This window comes from Ischnura elegans, chromosome 9, assembly GCF_921293095.1.
Source record: "Ischnura elegans chromosome 9, ioIscEleg1.1, whole genome shotgun sequence".
Lineage (NCBI taxonomy): Eukaryota > Metazoa > Arthropoda > Insecta > Odonata > Coenagrionidae > Ischnura > Ischnura elegans.
Genome location: NC_060254.1, coordinates 38,565,533 through 38,589,511, shown reverse-complemented (window position 1 = coordinate 38,589,511; position 23,979 = coordinate 38,565,533). Strand labels below are relative to the sequence as shown.

Below are 23,979 nucleotides of genomic sequence, written 5' to 3'. Positions count from 1 at the left end.
CTTAAAACTCACTACTTATAAAATTGCCCGGGGCAAGATGCCCGGTTTGGGCCCAACCAATATTTTTTGCAAGTCGGCGTCCCTGCCAATACCACGTATGCATGTACTCAAGATCATCGATCGGGTGACACTTCCTCAAAACGGGAAGAAAATAAAATAGAAAGGAAAAATATCCTTCCTCTTTGAATACAGGGCGTGTGTTGCGCACAAGAGGAGGAAATCCCACCCGAGCCTCATATTTTGTGTTCTTCGGTGATGATCGAAAGGTTTCTTTTCCAAGCGATGATGTAACCCTTGCCTTGCGATGCATCTTCCTCTTACCGTTGTCAGTACGCCTTAAGTGAGACTTCTCCCACTCCAGAAGAGCTGATCCTTGAACTAAATAAGACACGAAGGAAAACGGCATGAGGGATCGCGTAGGTGTGCTGTCATCCCAACCTATGGGCCCGAGTTCGAATCCCAGCGACGTTGGAAATTTTAAGATCTCGGTACCCGATTGCCGGCCTCGGTGTCGCCAGGGTTATATCCCCGCCAGCCAACCTAAAGGTCGCGAGTTCGAATCTCCCCTGGGTGGATTTACCACCATTCAGGGCATGGATGTAAGCGGTTGTCAAACAAGTATATTTTGTAAGGAAGGACTATCTAGTCTTAAAGTTTCTTCTAATTTACTTTCCGACATTAATACAATTTACAATCGTGACATTAACCCATTATAATGAAAATGAAAAATCTTGAAATTTGATTTCTCCCAGAACCAGCTCTGGGTTAGAAAGGGTTAATAGTATCTCTGCTTGATTGATTTGTGGAGGGCATTTCAAGTTTAGCACTACGTCCGACAAATGGAACGTTAAGGTTGCCTTGGCACCTTTCGTAAAGAGCAGGCTAATGCCGACGCCGGGTTTCTCTCCACCCTTCCTTCCATACCCTTCCCTCACGGCGCAAACGGACTCAGCTGTCGGTCGCCTCCTCCAAATACGCGGCGCTTTTCTCAACAAAATATGACTAACAACGTCTGGACTAGTGTTATGTTTTCCTTTAAGAAATAAAGAAGCAAATACAGCTAGAACAATTTCAAAATGTACTCATAACCATCTCATTCATTAAAATAAACATGGCTAAAAATTTTTTGTATTTGATTAACCGATTCTTCCGGTTATCATTAAATATAATTCGACTATTCTTTCATGTAATATTATGATGTGATATACGCACCCTGTTTGATCTAAATTTTGCAAATGGAACTCTTTCAATTCGACATAATATTACGAAACTGGAATGAGCCTCGACTTCTGTGTTTATGTACCAAGATTACTTTTTTCATTTCTTAATGGTTTGCTCCCGATTCCTCGAAATACTGCCAGCGGTTGCTTGCGGCCTTCGGCGATAATATGATTAACATCCATTGATAGTTTGTTTCAAGATACGCTCATACCTTGACATCCATTCATGGAGCGTACTCATTTTTGCTTATAGGAATTGATACGAGCGATAATCACGTGTTACAATGAGGATTTATAATTAAAAATATTAACCGCATCTCATTTGATAGATATCCAAGATTAATATCGCACATTTCATTCTCCACAATAGAACTAAACAAGGTTATGATTTATCCTTGAAAAATTGATAAACATTTATTATCTTTGAAAAATTGATGGACACGACTAGATGTTATCTGCTCACAAATAATCTAATCTTTGCTCTTGGCGTGGTTTCATGCAGACAATCATCATAAAACAAATGAATTCGTGAGATGAATCACTGAATTCGTGAATTGCGCGTTATAAAGCGCTCGAGAATCTGATTTCATGATTTGTATTCCACGGCGTTTCCATCCTTGCGAAAAAGATGGCGACCCTAAACTCTTTGCCATTTAAAACTCTTTGTGGCTAGATCATAAAATCCAAAAAGAGGAATATGACGTTCCTAAGGGAATCTCCGATAAATGATTCTTTATGCTGATAGGCTTCCACAGCGCGACGTTTATGTAATTCTAAGCGTACTATGACTAAAGCACGAGAGGCAATCGACTGACTGCCTGGATGTAACGATTTTCGTTTCGAAGAGTCATTCCGCCTCCGTGCTTTTCGAGAATGGCGAGTACGGACTGGTAATGTATGTGTCCCGTGAGTGTGACCTCATCACGTGGGCAAACTGGAAATGATTCAATGGCGATTTTTATTTCCCTCCGTACGGTGTGACGTTGCATGCGGGGGCGGAAGAAGTGCGCCATAACCGATTTGGTATGTTCTCTCGTATTTGGTCCGATTCTGGACATTGTTTTTTTACCTTAGTGATAATGCTTTTTTTTAATTAACCGGGAATCGCTGAACAAATGCCGTATTTCTCCGAATATAGTCCCCCTCTGAATATAGTCCCCCCCTAATTTTGAGACTTCAGTCTCAGGAAATAATTTAAAAAATGCGTTTGAATATAGTCCCCCCCTTTTTTCCAAAAATGCCCATGGTAAAAGTAGAGGGGGGCTATATTCAAACTCATTTTTTTCAATTTTTTTCCTGAATAATTAATACCCGTATTGTATGAATATAGTCCCCCCCTTTTTTCCAAAAATGCCCATGGTAAAAGTAAAGGGACTATATACAAATCCATTTTTTTATTTTTTCCTGAAACTCAAGCCTCAAAATAAGGGGGGGCTATATTCAGAGGGGGACTATATTCGAAGAAATACGGTAGGTATATCTATAAAAATTAGTTGTGATAAGTAGTGGGAACCTCCTGAGCGGGAGAGCCCGGATCGAGGCTCTCGAACGGCTGTTTATTCTAGTGCAGCCGTTTTTCCACTCTTGCAAAACTACAAATTCTGAAATTACATAATAATACCATTAAAAAAAATATAAATCACATTTTATTAAAAGGAAGAAAATAACAGTCCACACACCCTTAAATCATCGAGTATTTAAAATATGCTTGCTGAGGAAGTATCGTTAAGTTTTAAAAGAACATTTCATATATCAAAAACGAGAAACATGGTGCACGTGTAAGGCTGTAAAATTGATACTTGCTGGTCCTTGTCTCTAAGCGAATATAATCTTGGGCCGTTATTTTCTTCTTTTTAATAAAACTTTTGAAAAACTTTTTTTTAATAACAAATGACATCTTTATATTGTTACATTATTTCGGTAAGCGGCTTCGTTTCCAAACCCTATTCGTCCATTTGCCATATATATTCGTCCATATTCGTCTTCACTATATGCCGCCAGCAATAGATCTCCAAGATTCTTTTCTGATCAACTTTTCGAATGGCCGTATAATTTCACCCGAATTCACGTTATATTTTGAGGATGAGCTACACTTAATGGTTCGAATGGCTAGAGTTCCTTCTTTAGGCTTTCGAGGTGTGGCGAAGATTCAGCGGCGAGGTTTATGGGCGTACTGAAAGCGTTCCCCAGATGTTAAGCGAATTAGGCTGGGAGCCGCTGGAGACTCGGAAGCTGCGCGTTTAGCTTGCATTGCTTGAACAATTGAGAATGGATATCTTCAAGAGCGACACGGAGAACATAATATTAGAGCCCCACTATATTTCCAGGTCCGGCAGAAGCGATAAATTAAGAGAGACAGTGGTGTAACTAGGAATATGCTTTGAGGGGGGGGGGGGTGGGATGGCGTTCCCCCCCAGATAACGGGAGGTCCGGGAAAAGTTTTGAAAAATGACATGCCTGGAAATACACTTTACATCATTTTGGCACCAAAAAGTTAACTATAAGCAGATGAAGTTATAACATGTCAAAACTAGACAATAGTTTTAAATATTTTTTTTTAATTTCTCTGAGGCTTTGGGGGGGGCATCTATCCCCTCATCCCTCCCCCATAGTTACGCCACTGAAGAGAGATGTTTTACCGAACGGGTATATATGGGAATTCGTTTTTTTCCCGAACCATAAAGGACTTTAATGAATGCTAGTCGTAATTTAGTCTGAGCATTTGCTTTTTATGTGTAAATGGCTGGTGTCCTAACACTCCCTGCCACACGCCTTTTAGACGTGCAATGATGTCCAAGATTGATGATGCACATTTTCTTATCCACAATAGAACTAAAAAAGTAATAATTTATCCCTGGGTATTTATTTCGGGGTAGTATGTAGATGGGATTTACACCACGTGTGTCTATCCATGTAGACGACAGTTTCGCGGCATTGCAGTTGGCTTCTTCAGTGACCTAACGAAGTCAGCTGTACTACCAGCGACACTGTCGTCTGCACGGATGGACACACGCGGTGTAAATCCCATAAACCTCGCCGCCGAATAGCTGGAGTGTTTCGGTCCGCGGTAGGGCGACTCTCGGCCTAGGCGAACCTGCTATTCTCCCTTGTTCTTTCCACGCGATTTTAACTTGATTTCCAGGTGGTTTAATGACAAAGACGAGGTGGTAGTCATCTTGAATGATTATTATCTTACAATAATGGGAAAATTTAGTGACAGAGGAGAGACTCCGTCATGGGAGCTTCTTCGGAGCGTGACTCGTGCACAAAAGCAAGAGGACCGTCACAGATCTCTCTGGCCTTCTTCATTTCCTTTCGCTCGCTTTCGTGCGGCCCGCTTTCACCGTTCTGTGACACTTGAGTTCATGAATGATTTTTTGTCTGCGAGAGGTGTTTTCGGTAAAGCTCGCCAATTTTTCATATTGATAGGGAAGATTATTCACTAAATTCATTAACAGCAAATAATAACACAAATAACTAAGGACCTTAGAAACAAAATTGGTATTTTTTGGGAGTTAATTGCAGATTATGGTAGGTGGGGTACACAATATTGTTGTTACTAAGAGATACATGTAATTCCATGAATCTATATGCTTATCAGTGATTCAATTGTTTCCCTTTGTGACAACACCATTGTATACCCCATCAGCCATTTATCTGCACTCCAAAAAATAAAAAATGCACTTAAAACTTGGCTTATAGGGTCCTCAATGTTGGTAATGTGTATTCTTGTTCACTGGGGCACATCGGGACTTATATACTTTTCTCCAACTAAGTGGCTGCCCAGTTTATCTGATGCATTCTGAATAAATACATATGAATATATCGCCGTAGAAATGCAACGAAGAATGGTAATTGAGAGTGAAAAGAAACGCTTGGTCTATTTTCAATAAATTAAATGAAAAATATAAAATAAACTTTCATGATACATTTTTTCTGAAATTATGAGAGTAAAATATTACAGGAAATTCATTTTTCGGGGTTTTTAAACTTTAGATAAAGGGGGACGTTGACAAAGTCGTACACTCTAAATGCCGCCAAAATTTCAGGATGATAAACTGAGTGTTAAAAGTGTAATTTTGTCGTGAAAAAAAATGTGACCCGTAGATGAGGTTGATGTACCCCCTTAAGCTATCCTGTTAGTTGGTCATTTAAATGTAGATGCTTCGTCGTAGTCTGCTCACTTTTTATCTGTCTCTATTTATCCTCTTGGTGCCTTGGTGGTAGTCCTTTTGCTGGGGTATGAGTTCACAAGACGTTTTTGGTCTATACACGTACAGACATGCATAGCGATCAGTGATGGGGAGCGGGGTATAAGCTTATCTCTTGCGCGTTATACGGAAATCGTTTTTCCGTTGTTCTCTTTTCAGCGTGCTAAAAAAATCCTGCTAAGTGTACGTGAATTCCAAGTTACAAGTTTCCCACTTCTTTGAGTAGTATATTTTCTGGGCAACGCCGGGTGGCCTGTTAGTAATTAATGCATACGAACATTTGAAAATGGGTTCATTATTTAGAAGGATTCTGTATATCACACTAATTTCCTTTCCACAAGATCACTGCGGCTCGGGAGGTTGAGGGTAATAAAATCGCTCGCTCAGATGCGAATTCACTCATCCAAGGACCATGGCCATCAAATCCAAGTGACGTTGTGGTCACGGTCTCTAAACGAAGAGCAGAAAACAATAGCGGCAGAGTCATAAGCCCCTGTCTTAGGCCGTTGAAAAGGGAAGCGAGGCGTGACCATGTTGTGGTTGCAAAACGTTTTCAATCGAAGCGATCCATTGATCTGCTTCTGTTTCCTTAATGTGGGTTGAATTGTCGTCGGTGTCACATAAATTTTCTGTTGACACAAAAACCTGGTATACTAGGGCATGGAACTTAACCCCTTCCACTCCAATTTATTTTCTGAATATCGTGCTCCTGTCCTCTTCTTATTTTTTATGTGGTTATTTTTAAACGGAATGGTTGGTAATGAGAATGAGTGAAATAAAAAGTGATAATAATTTCATATTTTAAGCTATCTAGTTAAATAAATCGAGAACGTAGAGATCGCTACTCGCATAAAATAATTTTGTTACTTCATGAAATATTAGTTCTTTATGCACATCACGGATGATTTAAAATTGTTAAACTTTCAAAATATTTATATTCTTCCACTAAATAGTGCTAAAATTATGAAAATCTGCTGACGAGCTATACTCGTCATTGCGAGATCGGAAGTTTGTGACGAGCTAGACTCGTCATTTCAGCTCAAGGGGTTAATATATCTAGGATAGAGAAATGGCTGGTTCTAGGTATCATTATTTCACTCTCACTCACTAATTCAACCCCAATGTTGGTTCGAGTAGGCGAGGATAGAGCTCACCCCAAACTAAACCACAGCCTGGTGAATTTCAGACATTCAGGGGAAGGGGGGCTTGCTCCTTTCTTTGGGCTTCTTTCGCGGTCCGAGGGTTTTTTTGTTTAGGGTAACCCAGTGATCAACCACGCTCCATTATACGTATATCAGCATATTACACATAGAATACGCAGCGAGCATGATGGTAAGAATGACCGTGTGAATCAGAAAATGATGAGTCGAGCGATCACTCTTATGGTCCCTGAAAACCTATCGCTTGAGCTATCATTCTAAGGGACGGAAAAAGGAGCGTGTGGCATAGTATGGTATTTAGAGGAGGCGATCGACAACCGAGGTCTTTTGCGCCATAAGGGAAGGGAAGATAAGGAAGGGTGGAGAGAAACCCGGCGTCGGCATTAGCCTGCTCTTAACGAAAGGTGTTAACGGGACCACGGCCCAACGTCCCATCCGACGTACGGAGTGTTGAGCTTGAAATGCCTTCCATACTTCATTCAAGCAGGGATGACGTAGTTTATGAAAATCTTCTGCCACCGCCGGGATTGGAACCCGAGCCCGCAGGGTGGGAAGCCAACACTCTAGTGAACTCGATCCCCAAGGAGCGTGTGATTCAGGCTTCAGTAGTAAGAGTAATTTTCATCAAGGAACAAAGCTTCTAATCGGACAAATTCTTCTTCTTCTTCCTTCCAGGATTAGGCTACTAAGCCTGTTCCGGCTCCACATTGCCATCTTTTCCGTGGTCTCCCTATACTTCTCCTGCCAAATGGTTGATATTCCATCGATTGTTTTGGAATTCTTTCATTTGGCATTCGAAGTAAATGTTCCTTCCATCTATGTTTGTTGTCTTGTAGTTTGTCAGTGACTGCCTGGACACCCAGTGTTTCTTATTTTATCCAATCTTGTGCAGCCTTTTACGGATCTTAAAAATTTCATCTCCGATGATTCTATCTGCCTTAATTCATTCATTTTAAGGACAATCGGACAAATTGGGAGTTAAATTTATTGATTCGATGATAAAATTCTACCCTCATCGCTGGAAGCCTTTGTGTCATGGTGACCGTACGGGGCGTCGCGATTTGTTTCGTCGCGACGTGTGATCGACCGAGTGACTCGTCTGTCGGTTGGACGTGGTTTAAAATTACCCACAATTATGCAGTCTCGCCTCATTAACATTCATGAATGGGCTCTCCTTTTAAGCCCCCCATGATCCGCAATGGAGTTCCACCACAACCAGTGCGTGTTCTCGCGGGATATTTTAAACGCATATCGGCAAGGCAATATTTTATACGCAAATCTTCCGTGAAAAGACTTACTGACAACTTAAAACTGCGCCACAGCTGGCTGAGAAGAGTTAAAATTTCAGCGAACGAAGCGCTGTTGTCATGGATATAGCTCCATACTCAGTCTGTAAAGACAGATGCTCATATCAAGTATTAATCTGTCGTATAAAACGACAGTTGATTAATGATTTGTACATTACTTCACACTCGTGAATTATTATTTAGTGATATGTCAGGAAATAAGGCAGTAACATAGATAGAATTCGTGATTCCGGGGAAAACGTGAAAATAAATTCAATTCACAGATCAAAATTATAAATATTCAGAGACATTTTTACATGTAGCCTTGTGGAGCATCATTTAAACGCCTTTATGTTTCATTTATAACCGAAGAAATCTTCTTCTAAGTTGTTGGTCTCCTAACTTGAATATTTTAATTGTATTCTCCTTAGGCTTTGTCTGGGGTGACCTCTACCCACAGCGATTCAGACTTACCTTCAGATTGATGCATTGAGATAGGAAATATGTTATTTTATAACTATAATGGAAAAAAATAATTATGATTAACTTGCGACAAACCTTCATTATCGCGTTCTTATTGATTTTTAAGCAGTTCCCTTTGTTTATTTTTTAACTTCAAGATTCAGCGTCGATCCACCACATCACCATATCAAATTAGACGTAAAATAAATAACAAATAAATACAATATTAAGATTGGTTTGACGAAACTTTCCACTCAATTTTCCTTCCAACTTATTTTTTCAAACCAACTTATTTCTTCTCTTTCACACCCTTATATAATTTTTCCGTATATTTCGTTCGAGATCTTCCTCTTCCGTTCTTGCCATCTGCTTGTCCATCGACGATTGTCTTCATCAGGCCGGTGGCGCAGCGAGGGGGGAGTTTGTGGGATAAAACTCCCCCCAGAGCTCAGAGAAGTTTTAAAGTTTAATCCATGTTGCTTAATTGGATTAATATTACTTATATAATAGTGCAAAGACTAATAAAATGTCCCTCAGAAAGCACAAAAACTCACCTTTTTAACCATTTATCTTGAAAATTTTCTGGGGGAGGGCCCTCGTACCTCCCGCTTACCCTGGTGGGTATTACATATTAGACCCCCCAGTACTCCCTGCATCAGGCCATCATGTCTCAATCTATGGCCTATAAGGTTGTTCCATCTTTTTGCTAAGGATTTCAGGAGGCTTCTCTTCTCTCCTACTCTTTTTAGGAATTCTTCATTACTTACTCGTTCGATCCATTTGATCCTCATCATTCTCCTGTGGCACTACATTTCGAAAGCCTCTACCCTTGATTTCTGCGATGCTGTCATTGTCCATGTCTCTCTTCCGTAGAAAAACGTATTCCAAATGCAAATTCAAAAATTTTCATGGAGATATTGGAAAATCACATCAAATGATACTTCACTTCATTTCATTTCACAGCTTTATTACACCTGTTTCGATTGGCTTGCAATAATTTTTTTTCTCTGTGGATTTTTCGCACAATTTTCGCATTGCGGGTGACTCCGGTGAAAGTTAAAACCGTCTCTTGTCCCGGCATAGTTAAAACTAGTCAACAGTCCATGTGTTCCAAGTCCGGGCGTTGCTCTCCGGCTGTGGCGCTTTGCGCACGATTTGGACTGCTTGTGGCATCATATGTTGATATATTGATAATAATGACATGTCGGTACGTTAACTGGCAAAAGTACTCGACCGGAAATCGGGGGATTAGGGTTCGAATCCCAGTCAAAGCAAATTATTTTTCCTTTGTGGATATTTTGCACAATGTGCAGTGCATTGCGGGTGACTGCCGTAAAAGTTATCACCGCGGCTAGTCCCGGGATACTTAAAACTAGTCTTCGTACCTGATTACAAACCAATGGCAAAGCACGTGCAGTAGAGTTATGAAATAAAATTAAGTGGACAGTTTATCATCATCTTTTTTTATCATCCTACTATAGGTTCTGATAAACTGTTTCCTTAATTCTGCGTTTAAAAATCCCGTATGAATGGGAAATGTCCTTCAAAACTTAAGTTGCAACAGGAGCGTTTGATGTAAGTAAGCGATATACGGACTTTATTGATTATTTTTTTTTGAAATTATCGTAGCCATTAATTATATTCAATTATTCGTATCGATCTGTGAGACGTGTCGGCGTCTGGCTATTCATATTGACTCCGCAGTTGTCACGAAATACCTGCACGCACGGGTATCGATCACTGGCGCCAATGTCAAATGGAAACGACCGTATTATTCACCGCGGCATATACTTTTTAGAGAGCCGCTTTTCCTCAGGGGAGAATTAATTGCTGGCTCTGGAAAGGTAGAAACATCGCGTGGAGAAGCATTTTCTCCCAACTTTTTCCCTTCGGCGTCCGTTTCTCTTTTGTTTTGTTTGGAACCGGACGATTACTGCGCCTCCTAGAAATCGAATTATGAGAGTCTAACTCAAGTGTCGTTTTCCTGTCGTATTAGTCTCTCTCTCTCGTGCGTCGCAATTGTACATCGTTTTCTTATCAGTTGTAATTAATTTTATCTCTCTCCTAGATGTGAGCGTCAAATTTGCACGATCATAGCCTTGATGTGCTGTTTTTCAAGGCCATTGCTGCGGTGAAGGCAGGGCTAGTCTCAAATACCATGCGTAATTATGTTTGCTTATGTGCAAATTTCCAAATGCTTCAATATATTACTGAAAGATAGACGTCTTTCAAATATTAGAGGACATCGGATGATCCATATATTAAAAAAATGATATTATTTACATGCCACACAATTAAGCACCGCCAAATCCATTTTCTTTCTTCTACTTTCTTTATGCAGACTGAAAAATAATGATCTATCATAGATTTGACCAATAGCTTTTATTCCAGTTCGTCAATTCCTTGTTTTTATCTTTATTGAGGAATGATAATTAATGCTTATGGCTGTGCTAAATTAATGGTGTTCAGTTGTCAATCGTCTATGTGGAAACAATTTACAGAATTCTTTTCGATTTTCTCCTTTTTGAACGATTCGAACGAGAACGATAATCAATGCTTGTGGTTGTGCAAATTAATAGTTAAATTAATGATGCTCAATTTAGAATCGTCGTCATGGAAACAGTCGCCATAAATTTTTCGCGTTTATTTATTTAGTGAGTAGGTACCTACTAAATTTAATGGAAATTTATTTTTCAATCGATTTATATCGGAATAAAAAACGCGAAGACAAACTTTAATGTCGTCGACAGCCAATCAGACTCCTCAAGTGGTCTTGTGTTTCGATAATAATGTCCCATGAGTAGAAACGAAAAAAAAACGCCATTCTCGTTCATATTTGCCCTTATCTCACTAGTTTTGGCATCGCTCGTGGAAGGGACACCGTCATTCCATTGTATTGAGTCCAGTGTGGCCGTCCCGTGATAGACATGTTGCTAGAAGAGAGATTCATTTTTCCTTGGCCAACCGCGAAGTGCATCATTGAAGCGGAGAAAAAACGAGAAAGTCCGGCGACGGTTGAAGAATTTGATATAGCTCGTTCGGCCGAGATGCGAGATCCTCTCGAGTGACACTTTTTTTCCGATGCGTTGTTTCTTCAAGCACACGACTGACGAAGCGCTCTGATTCTCGCGCGCCAAATTCGTGATCTAAAATTATAGTCTCTATCTTCCTATCTACTATTTTTCTCTGTATTCCACTGGTTAGCTGATTGTTCATAGTCTACATTCCTCACGAAAGCTTACAGAATTGCGCAGCAGACTAAAATGTGGACTAGAAGAGATATTTTATCATAGTCAGTTGTTGAGAGTTGTTATTGTTGATATTTCCAAAGGTAACATTTTTCATATTGACCACGATTACGGTTGCTAATGATGAGTTTTAGTTGTTGATAAAGTTTTTAAATTAAGTTGGTTTGATAACTCCTATTGGAATAAAGAAAATATTTCTGATGAAAGAAGAATAATATTTATACAAAGGAAGAAAAGCTTCCCACACGATTTGTTTTTTTTCAACAGTTATTACCATGACAAGAACCCGCGTAAGCTTTTGTTAATATATAATGAAATTCCACCTAGTTTCGACCATTTACCAATGGATATTTTAAATAAAAAAGTAAAAAGCTTCTCTTGGATCGATTCCGAAATTTCCGGGCTTAAGTTTCTCTTACGCTTTGAAAACGTTTTCAGCTCCGTAAAGGTCTTCAAAATTAATAGTATGCTTTCAGTTTTTTCATGCAATGAGACCTGCAAAATGTAGGCATAAAGATCTTCAAAAATAATTTCGGTCAGAGGTATTATACTCGTGTGGTTTACATTTAAGTAAGGCTTAACCTCAAAACATTCTGCGGGTATTCAAATATTTTGTTTGGCAAAGCAAAAGAATATGAAGATGCCATTCATAGCATGCTTCACTGATGCATGACTTCTAATCATCGTTGGTATACTAAAAAATTCGTTCTCGACCATTCTAGGCAGGTCTAATGTCGGCTGTGATTTGTTGGTTGAATTTTCCTGGAGTTGTGCACCGTGGATATTTATATTTCCCACTTTGGGTGTACAGGGTGTTTCAAGAGGAATCTGCAATACTTCAGGAGATGGTCGAGGAGACAATTTTAAACATTTTTTGTCCATAAACATGAGGTCGCATCTACTTAGTCACTGACAATGAGCTATGCGACCGCAAACATTTTTAAATGCACTTTGCAGTTACCATGGAAACTGTTTTTATTGGGTATCCAGCCTTTTCAGCGTTTTATTTAATAATCTGGATTTTTTTGGATATTAAATAATTGGTTGGGTCGATCGAAAATGCGTCATTATAATTGTCTAAAGCATGTAATAGTTGATCTTAATTAAACGATAGCTTTGAGCGAGTATAAACAGTACGATTGCGCAGTTTCACTCATTTTGAGATTAATTGTTTCATATTTATTTGGACCCGAAGACGGGAGCTGGAATACGCCCGAAACTGTCGTCCACCAAAAACGAGTCGACGCGGTACTAACCCGAAAAACGATTATCAATTTCATCATCACGGAAGCCTCGCAACCAAAAAAGCTTAACATTATCTCCCTTACCACCTCCTAAAGTATTGCAGATTCCTTCTGAAACATCCTGCCGAATCAGCACAAAAATTATGACCACAATGTGGTCGAATTGTGGATTACCTGCGGCAACTATGGCTATGGCTAGCCACGGCTTGACGTATTATAGCTCGACTGTGGGTGCCATCCGGGCGTAGTTTGGCTTACTAAACACATGCACAACTATGGCCACACTTTTGATCGTCTCAGGAAGGCCACATATTGACAAACCAAACATTTGTAAACATGTTACATATTTGGTACACGTTAAATATGTTATATGTTACATATTTGTTACAAGCATGTAACAACGTTTTGTGAACATATTACGGTTGCTATTGATACTGGTTAGTTGGTGAGTTATTAAAGTGGAAGTTGGTTAATTCTATTGATATAAAGAAAGTGCACTATCCATACTTAAGCCACATTATGGCGGGCCACACTTTGGCCACTATATGGCCGGGGGTTAAAACCATCATGAGGCCATAATGGCAACCCAATATGGCCACATTACGGCCACATTGTAGCCACAATTGTTGTGTTGACTGGGTGTATACCTTGTCACCTCAATTTGAACATAAAATCATTTGCAACCGGAAACTTCTACAGGAATTATTTCTGTTCCTCTGAAATTGAATTAAACTCAAATTATCTTTCATATGTTGTAATAAAATAAATAGTTACTCTTCGATTAACCATTTACGGATGAAATACGGCTAATATCTTCCAACGAAATATACGATTTTTCCGAATTTATATTGCATAATTGAGAAATCGTAGCCATAAGTTTCAACGATGGCATTCTTTGTTAATGGTTACTGATTGATAAACACCCATAATGTCTTGGAACGAATCCCTTTCAATTGTAGCACTTGGCTATGGAAAATATTATTTATATCTAGTAACCTGAAGTGCGAAATTAGTGCAACTCTTCATTTCATTTCTTACTCATCTTTTATCCATCCCTTCTTTCTATTATCTACGATTTTTTTCTTTTAATCGACGAATACCTCGTATGAATTTATTGATTTTTACCACGTGTTTATCACCTAGGTGATATCATGGATACCAATCGTTTGTTTGTGTATCCTTGTATCAGCTATCTACTGTTCATGATAGACGACACATGAAATGTATACTCACTGCCACATCGTTGTATGCAATTTTGTGGTTGTTCGTGGGCGAAATCTATTTCTCATGTTCGTTTGAGAGATAAAAAGAGCCCCGTGTGTCTTTTTCTCCCTTTCCGTCCTCCTGTGAATGAGTGGCTATTTTATCCAACATGGTGACCGTATTCGTGATTAACGCGATCTTGTTCCGTTCCCGAGTTGGAAGAGGAAAAGCTTTTAATGACGCTTCTCTTTGTTCCGCAGCCGCAGATGACATCGTGCGCATTCTGTGGCCAGAAGTTTCAACCCGACAAATTGCAGCCCCACATGAGAAAATGTCGAGCGGGACGACAGAGGCGCGATTCGACTTCTCCCTCGCACCAGGTTCGTATTTTGTTTCTCTGCTTTATCATTGGGGTCACTCCTGAGGTGCACCCCAGGGGGTATGGAAAGCAGTGTATATGTAATTCTATTGACATTTGTCATCGTATCTTCACCATATTTAGGATTTATCACTTATTTCACATTCTAAAGAATCCCAGCGGTGGGCGAAAGCGCTGCGACAGCAGTTAAATTATTTATCATCGCTTATGCCTCGTTCAGATTACCATTGTCTGAGCGATCGTCCTAACGATAGTTGGCCGAACTAGCAGTCTGAATGCATGTCCTGACAATAGTTACTGAAGTTCCGAACGTTGCCACTATACGATGGTTAGGCGTTGGGAGACCGGAAGAGGAAGCGACAGGAGAAAGACGAAAAGTTCGTGAAGCTTCCTTCGCTCTATTTTTTTCATGAATTTGTGCAAGCAAGGAAGAACATGGGCGGATGAAAAATTTTTCGTTAAATACACTTAGAACACAGTAATATCTTGAACCTGCACACCCCAACAGCCTTCCTAACCATCAATTGGTTTTAACCATTGTTGTGTGAATGCACGATAGTTCCAACGATTGCTGGAACAATCGTAACCTGAACGAGGCGTTACATCGGCTTCCATAACAGACGACAAATGACGATCGAGTCATCAAGTGGCTTCGCGGCATGAAAGAACGGCCAGGAACAAGGGGGAAATTTTGATATTTTCTGCTAAATATTAGGGGAAATCATCGTTTGTTAAATAATCACCATCCCTCTACCCAACCCGAAACCCAACCCACTCCGGCATAATCCTAACCGTCCACATAAAAATGTCTTTATCCGTTCCATCCTTTACAAAAATAAGTCATAAATTGTAATAACGTCAGGTTATTATCAAATGAGAAATTTTGAAGGTGGTGGTAGTTTTAAGACTAATTATATAGAACTGGAAATTCAAGTGATGCCTCACAAAAAAGTTTACATACGGCTGATTCACTTTTACTGATTTATACACAGCTTTGATGGTTGAAACTTTTATCCCCGTACTCATTTCAAAGGATTTTTATCTCATTGCTATGTTTTGTAATTCAGAACAGGTAATTGACTATAGACACGGACAATTAATGTGATTATTGAAGGGACCTGGCTGTTCTTGAGTCGGAATTGCCCAATTGTCGCTAATGATGGTGTCAACAGTTAACAGCTAGCTCTCTCTGCGTGACCCGCTCTGAAATAAGTGGCATGGGTGTTTTAGTATTTGCTCAACTATAGGCATTACGATTTTTAGATCCACCAATAGTTCAAATACTACACTTTTATTACATCCTACAAAATTATTTTGAAAAATCTAGTGGTATCGATATCTTTAAGTCATTAAAAATTACCAATTAATTGAATCTTGTTAAGTACCATAATATGTCAAAACCGTTAGTTTTTTTCCAAATTAATCAGTTAATTTTTGGAATATGATTAGGTATAAGATCTATAATACTAGATCTTATACTCATATTCATACTATACTCATATTATAGAATAGAGGAGTAGATAGCAGAGTATAACAGTAAAAGTAATAGTATCAGAGGGAATCCTTTGAACGTTTCTCATAAGAGTATCACATAATCAAACTCATCTTCGGCCATAGTGTCCTTAACAATTACCACAACTCTTTCAAGCAAATGCGACGGCGAAGTAATGGTTGGCTCCCCATAAAATATCATACATCACATATCACAGTATGAGATCATGTCGCCAATATAATATGCAAATATTTCGCTCAGAATCAAGTGAGACAATTGAGAAGGTTATGGATATGGGCAGTGACTACAGACAGTCGTAATTGCCGCATGGATTTTCGGTGTGGGAGTCGGCTATGGAAACGTCGCCTCAGAGGAAAATCTTCGAGATGGGGTGATGTAATTTGAGTTATTTACAGCCTTTTGTTTCCTTAATAGTCGCTTATCCTTTTCTCGACCTTCCGGGACGATGCTGCTCTCTCTTGAGATAAAATAGAATTATTGCTTCTCGCCAGCTCGCGATAATCTCGCTCGGCAAATTTTCCGAGTATTATTTATTCTTGTCCGTGGCAAGCTGTGGAGATGGCCGTGAATCGCTTGGGGTACGGCACTCGACTTTCATTATCCACGAAAATAATAATTTGATGGGCCCAATAGCGTGGCTCTGCATTAGCCAGGGTGAGTGACCTATTTAGCACAATTCAAGTGGGCTGTATGGAATGGGCGAAACGTTTATATCATTGCGACCGGAATTCAGAATTGAGTAATTCACGCTATATCCACTCTCGCTAGACAAAGATTAAAATAGGGAAATAATAGCTGGAAGAGGTAGATTAATTCTGTTGTTTGGGAAGCAGAATAACTTGCGAAGGGAGAATCAAGAAAGAAACTATTTAAACCTAGAAGTAAGGAAACGGTTTATCAGTACTTAAATTTGAAATATGCTTCTCTATCGATAAAGAGACATGGACAATGACAACATTGGAGAAAATAAGGCTGGAGGCCTTCGAAATGTGATGCTACAAAAGAATGATGATGATCAGATGGATCGACCGAGTAATAATGAGGAAGTACTAAGAAGAGTAGGAGATAAGAGAAGCCTCATGAAAACCTTAACAAGAAGACGGAACAACCTCATCGGTCATATCTTGAGATATGAAGACCTGATGAGGACAATAGCCGAGGGACAAGTAGATGACAAGAACGGAAAAGGAAGGCATCGAATAAAATAATAATATATGGAACAGGTAAAGAAGAATATGAAAGAGAAGAAATGTGTAGGTGGGAAAATATTAGCTGATGGGAGAATTGAGTGGAGAGCTGCGTCAAACCAATTTTAGGATTGTTGACCAGTGAGGGTGATGATAATCCACTTTCGTGCTTCAATATTCTATTCTAATCACAGAGAATCTCCTAATATGAATGCATAGTAACTCTTACGTTATTATCCCCGAATATCTGCTTTTGCAAAGACCACAGATCGTTACATCACACACGGCTCAGATTTCTAGAAATGACCGTCATGACATGCAGACCTGATGGTCTGGGCAGTGAGTGGTCGCCGTGAATGTAAAGTATTTTGATTATGTTTTTGCAAAAATGGAGCGTATGACAGCATTACTGAAAATAGACTTTTAAAGATTTCCTTAATCTACCGGGAAATCATTTGATTATTTTTTATTTAGGTCCAATATTTAAGGGGATTCCGCAACTATGATGTGATTATAAGCAGAGGTTTCACTGTGTGTCTGTTTGGAGGCCATGAAGGAAAGCGATTTTGGAAAAATGAAAGGATATTCGCCTGGTCAAGTTACCATCCAAGTTATTTTGATTCGAATACATAACCGCGGCGAACGGTTGCAAAATCGATCTCAGGGTTTCATTTGCTTTTCCCCTTTCAAAATTTAAGTATTCCATCAAGAGCAAATTGCTATCTTCAGTGAATTTCAAGCGTTTCCCAGTTATACATGCTATTTTCTACGCTAATAGCTTCCGATTATTTTGGAATACTAATTAAAAATTTAATTTAAGCCCTAGATATTCATAATACCCGATCTATCTACCTTGTAGGGTATAAATCCTTTTTTCAACTGCTTGAGTCCAAATTACCAAGTTACTCTATGGTGTAAACAACTAGTTTTAAAATTTCCGAATTTCGATCAGTATACTCCTACCAAATCTATACTCCTATTTCCTAAATCGCCATCACTTGCTATTTTAAGCGATGGTGGACACATAATTTTGAGGCACGAAGCGATGCGTAAAAAGTCGATGGCAACGTGCATTTTTTTGTGTCGAAATCGAATGTGGAGCATGTTCATCGAGGAACCATTTGAAAAAGCTTGGAAAGTGGGTCGTGAAGAAGAAAAATGGATAGTTTTTCTTCCTCGCTGCGCTTTTTACATGTTTCGTGACTACGGGCGCACGTGGGGACTGAATAATTCATCGCCAACTCTTCGAAGGTATTCCCCGTTGGCTACGGTCTATTTCGTTGAATAACTTATTCCTCCGTCGAATAAATATTTTCAGAATATATTCATGTTTACATTACTGTCTATACTTACGTCATATCCGAGGAGAATTTCCATCTCCTTCGATCCGAAAATATTGTTTCAAAAGTCTCACCGATTGTAAATCATTTTTTTAACAGCACAAGGGAAAAAATAGGGAAAAAAGCAAATTGAGGGGGGAAATTTGACTGCAGTTATTAGGGTACAACAATAATTAATGAAAAATAAAATACGCACTATTAATATTCCACATTTTTTCATGATGAACTCGCCGCCTGGTTTCGACTTACCTTGTCATTATAGAGGCTTAAATTTGTTTTTAATTTGTTTATATATTGTTATAATTTGTATGAAAAAGTATTCATTACATATTATTACATTAATATTATTTTTCAAAATGTTTCTTCCATTTAAAGGTGAAGTAGGTCTGCATTGAGGTCCATGTCTCATTTTTATCCTGGCTCGAAATACATTTTGCACCGTCATCAGCAATTATTGTCCAAAAACGTTTTATTTCAACGATCATTTCTTTCTGAGAAGAATCGAATATTTATAATATCCAATCTAATATATATAAAATATAAATGCGATTTTACTACCAACATTTTTGCACAAAAAATATGGCATGGAAAGCCCACGGTTTTTCGATTATCTTAATTTTAATAATTGATAAGAGTATATTTTGAATTTTCATAGACATAATATAAAATTTACCTCGTTTTTTGTGGGCCATTTTTGAGTCGAAGTTTCCAAATAAAAGTGCAGCTCCCACTATGAATGCAATTTATTCTTACGATATTTTATCCGACTATTTGTTTTTGCGAAGACCACGGATAATATTTGGAACATCGCACGCGACTCAGATTTCAAGAAATGATCGTGATAACATCCGGTGCTGGTAGAGAATTCCAGAGATTACAAGAAGAGATGAGAAAATATTTTAGATAAACATTTATTTAGATAAATATGGAGCGTTACAACATTACTGAAGATAGAATTTTACAATAGGGTAGTTTCCTTCATCAAAGAAAACGAAAGGCATTGATTGCGATTCGTTACCCACCATTAGTGTATTCATAATATACAAATTATTTCGTTTTAGAAATACCGGTTTAGACGAATGGCAATGGTCCATTTTTATACTCATTTGAAAAGGGCCAGATTGGCGCCCATGCGATGCCACTCCACGTGACGTCACAGGGACCTAGTTTCTATAGGAGTAAAGATAGGAGTTATACATCGTCTGAGGTTACCAATGCATGCATGAGGCGCAGAGCTCAGGGAAACATGTCTCAATAATCACTTATTAAAACTGGCTAAGGTCGGAAAGTTTTCTACGTTTAATAAGGTATTATAATCCTTATTTAAGACAAGTGCTACCAGCCAGCAAGGTACCTACTCAGCTACCCGCAAGCATCCTGCGTCCCATCAGCGCTCAGAGCCTCGATCAAGGTCACCTCACAAGGCGGGAGGGGGAACCAGAAATGCGTCGCACGGACTTTTTCCCATCATTCCTACTTACGCGTCGCGTTTTCGCGCGCTTGAAAATTTTCACTTTTCATTTAATCGCGAAAAATAGATATCGTCATTTAAAAAATCTAAAAGCGTGAAATACGTACTCCAGGAGTAATAATCTTTCGATTTAGGCAATACAAAATAATAGGAAACCACCCTATTTACCTTACTCTGCTGGGAAATAAATCGATCATCTATTATTTAGTTCCAAAATTTAAGGGGATTTCGCAACCTTGAGGTGTTCATAAGTGTTGGTTTCACTGTGGTTCTGTTTTGAAGGCCACAAAGGAAAGCTATTTGAAAAAAATGAAAGGATGTTCGTTAAGCAACGAGCGGAAATTAAAAATTTCCGGTCTGTTTCACCATTGATGAATTTGCAGCGAGAGGTGTGCATTGGAAGTCTTTCCGAAGTGTTAATTGGAATAATTGTGAAATAATTGCTTCTGGGAGTTCATGAATAAGAAGAGACTTACTTTTCTTTAGAGTAGAACTTTCCAGATTTTTAAATCGCATCAGGTGTTGTTAATGTGATTCGAAATTTTAAAAAAGCTGTTCGGGCATATAAATAATTTTTATACGTCAAGTGCGAACGACGTTGATTTAGAAAACAATTTTATGAAGGAGAGATACTCCACGTGAGAAAGTAGCGCTGAATGAAGTTTCGTTGAAGCGATTTTCATAGACCAAATATTCTTTTATTGTAGATGAAATGCTAATATATTATTAATTTATTAGCTTTATAATATTATTCTCTCGCTGTTTATTGAGTTGTAAGAGAGGGAATTAAGTGTCTGTATCTAAAATAAATGCATTTATGGTGCTGTTGTTTTAATAACCTCAGTAGAGATTTAAATTAATAAGTTTCAGTTTGGAAACAGTCTCTCAATGGGAAGTGTTAACATTTATTTCTAAGAAGTTACTTATTTTTTATTTATTCTAAATAGTAAGTTTTAAGGTTTTAGAAAAACGATAAATAGCATTGAAAAAACGTTATTAAACATTTTTGGTATTTGATACCATATTATAACAATCGTGGGTCCCTCTATTTTCCGGGTTTTCGCCGCGTTGGTTTTCATAGGTTTACGATAGTTTCGCCGGGATCCCACCGGGAGTTTTTAGGTCAAAGTGCCGGCATATCGGTATTTTGGCTGCGTACCTAAATAGAGCACTCGTTCTCTCTTTGCTGCGCTGTGATTGGCCGGTTTCTTTTATCGGCATTTCGACCTGATGACGCCTGGTGGAATCCCGGCGAAACTGCTGTCAGCCTCTGATAACCAACGCGGCGAAAAACGCGGAAGATGGAGAGATCCACAAATCCAGAACGCCACGGAAGACTATGACCCAACACCATATTATGAAAAATAATATTTTACGCTTTCCCGGCGAATTGTGTGAGTGAACTTTTCTCGGGATTCCCGCCGGGTGAAAAGGAATTTCCTCGAAACGAATTCTAGACACAGAAAAGAATTTACAAAAACGTTTTATGAAGAAATAGATTATATTTGCTTCAAAAAACAGGAATAGCAGCGATGAAAGAGCTGGAATTATTTTAGTACATGTATTACAGCTTAACACTCAAAATTAATTTAAAAAAATGTACCACAGCAATCAAAAAAACAAATAAAACGACATTCAGTAGCCCTGAGGATGAGCCCCGAGTCGGAGTTCAAAACGTCGGAAGAAATGGAGTTTTATATCCAGTGGAAATCCCGAGAAAAATTTACGCACACAATGTTGTGTGTTCTACTCGAAGATCTCCCTAAGTCAAAGGCCATGCCAGTCAGCTTTTTTAAAACCCCGCATAGCTTTCGCTGAGCGTGGGGAACGTTCTCAGCCGCGGCTAATGGGATAATAGGCTTTGGCGAAAGTTCATTAGTTGGAGGAAGGTCTTTATCCAGTTCAGTGTAGGGCTCAGAAAAAAAACGTAACAATCCGTCAACTGACCCCTCAGCCGATACCCTAATATTTTAGGGAGTCGGCCCAATATCCCCCACGAATCCTGGCCTCATTCCGCAGTCGACCCTGACCGAATTCTTCAAAGCTATCGAGGGACATTTCTTTCCGCACAATTAATCGAGAGAGTGAGTTGGCAATATTTATGTCTTCGATCAATCCTTTTATGTGATGAGTAGGGAAATGACAGGCAAAGGTTATCAACATCTGTCGACAACGCAGCGTTTTGTGAAGAAAAAAAACCACACGTTCCCATAATCGTTTCACTCAGCAAAATTACTTCATCTTTTATTCATATCAAAAAGTTACAGGTGACTGAGCAGAGAAATCGGCAAAACCATAATCCAATCTTAACAGTACAGCTCTTCTCTCATTATTTTGTTTTTGTGTGTCAAGATAGGTATTTTCTTTGCCAAGATATGACAGAAAGAATTGAGGAGGGATCGGAAATAATATGTCATTTATCTTCAAGCATTTATTGTGAGAAATAACGCATCATATTAAATTTCCATTTATAGAAATTGAATTTATTAAATGAAGACTAATAATGAACTCTGCACAAATCTTAGGGTTTGCTTTGAAGCCTATAGTGGGACCCGCGGAAATGGCGTTCTTTTAGGCGATTGCTCTGACGCCATTTATTTAATTTATTTTGTGGATACGGACTAGGTACTACGGCAATTTCAGGCCCCTAAAAACGATAAGATAAATGACGTTATGGGAAAAGAAGCCTTTCCGAGCAGTAGGTGGATTACTATTATCAAAAGTTAAGCTATCAACTTTTCTGGATCTATTTTTGCAGATAAACCGCATGATTTCGATCACGATTACTAATTCTTACAATCGATGAAAATGAATAAGATAATTCTTCGTGAAAATCACCTATTCCGCGGTTAGATTAGTACTCAGCGCAGTGTATTACTTCATGATTTCATTTTTTGACGCATTTCATAATCTATCCATATGCGCTTTACCTCGAGGATACAACGATTAAAAATAATAATTGATAGTAATTCCTGGCTGATATTTATTACGACAAACATTATTTGTCTTGTGCCAAAATTTTTCAGTCCAGAGAAGCTTGATAAATCATTCTTTAAATGAAATCTGGTGGATGTAACCATGAGTATAAAAAATATTTCACAATTTTACTATCTCATTCTTCGGGGTCATCTTAAGGCAGGACGTTTTAATTGAAGTTTTTGATATATATTATATAGTAGGTGATACTTTTCAGATGATTATCATAGTTTGACCGTCGGAAGTGGGATTGGTGACTGTCGTATCTCCAAATCAAATACCGTTTCTTGTCCTTGAGGTGTGAATGTCGAATGTCTAGGATAGAGGTCAATGTATCAAGTGATCTTCCCGTCTTAGATGATTTTATGAACGTCTTATTAATTTTGGCAATTTTTATCTTTTATTAGGAGGTCTACTTTTGTATGAGAAAAAAATCAACAGGTCTTGGAATCAGTTCCATCGGGGAAAGGTGCGCGAAAGGTTTGATTTCTATTCTATAAAATTACTTCTCCTGGTGAGTTTTGATGTCCTTGTTGTTTTCCCTGGTGAATGATAATAATCATGAACCCGCTCGTCTGGAAAACGATTAAAATTGACTTTACGATGGCTGGAACAAAACCCTTCATCATGGAGTATCCTTTTACGGGCATTGAAATTTATATTTTCCTTTGGGCTACATTTATATTTTCCTTCGGGAAGTTATGAAAAATTGGGCTACTGTAGACAAAAAGTATATTTTAATCCAAAAAATGGTATGAATGTGAAATAATTAACATTTACTTAATTTTTGTGTTTTTGGGTAATATATATTGATTTAACTTTGCGAGAGAGGTTTTTGCCTCACGCAAAATCTACAATGACAATGTAATTATTTGGTATTTTATAAGATAGCCGTGTCATTTTTGGAAAGTAATAAAAATATTTGAAAATATTTTAAAGGAACAACTGTTAGCATTTTACCGAACTTAATTACATTTTTACACCAAGAAACATTTTACAACTGATTTTTTTTGTCTTGGTTCACCTGGTTGGTAGAGTGCGAATTCCTTTAATCACAAATATAATTTCAGTAGTAAATT

General features: G+C 38.5%; 1 protein-coding gene across 2 annotated transcripts in view; it reads left to right on the top strand.

Annotated features, from left to right (window-relative positions):
* LOC124165569 (titin-like) overlaps positions 1-23,979 on the top strand; it is an 85,539-nt gene that overhangs the window by 35,859 nt on the left and 25,701 nt on the right. Inside the window, exon 3 of one of the 2 annotated variants that reach the window (XM_046543024.1) lies at positions 14,295-14,414. The exons of the other annotated variant lie outside the window; for it this stretch is intronic. Coding sequence (XP_046398980.1) covers positions 14,295-14,414 — 120 coding nt within the window. The remainder of the gene's footprint in view (positions 1-14,294; positions 14,415-23,979) is intronic. 2 annotated transcript variants of the gene reach the window in all.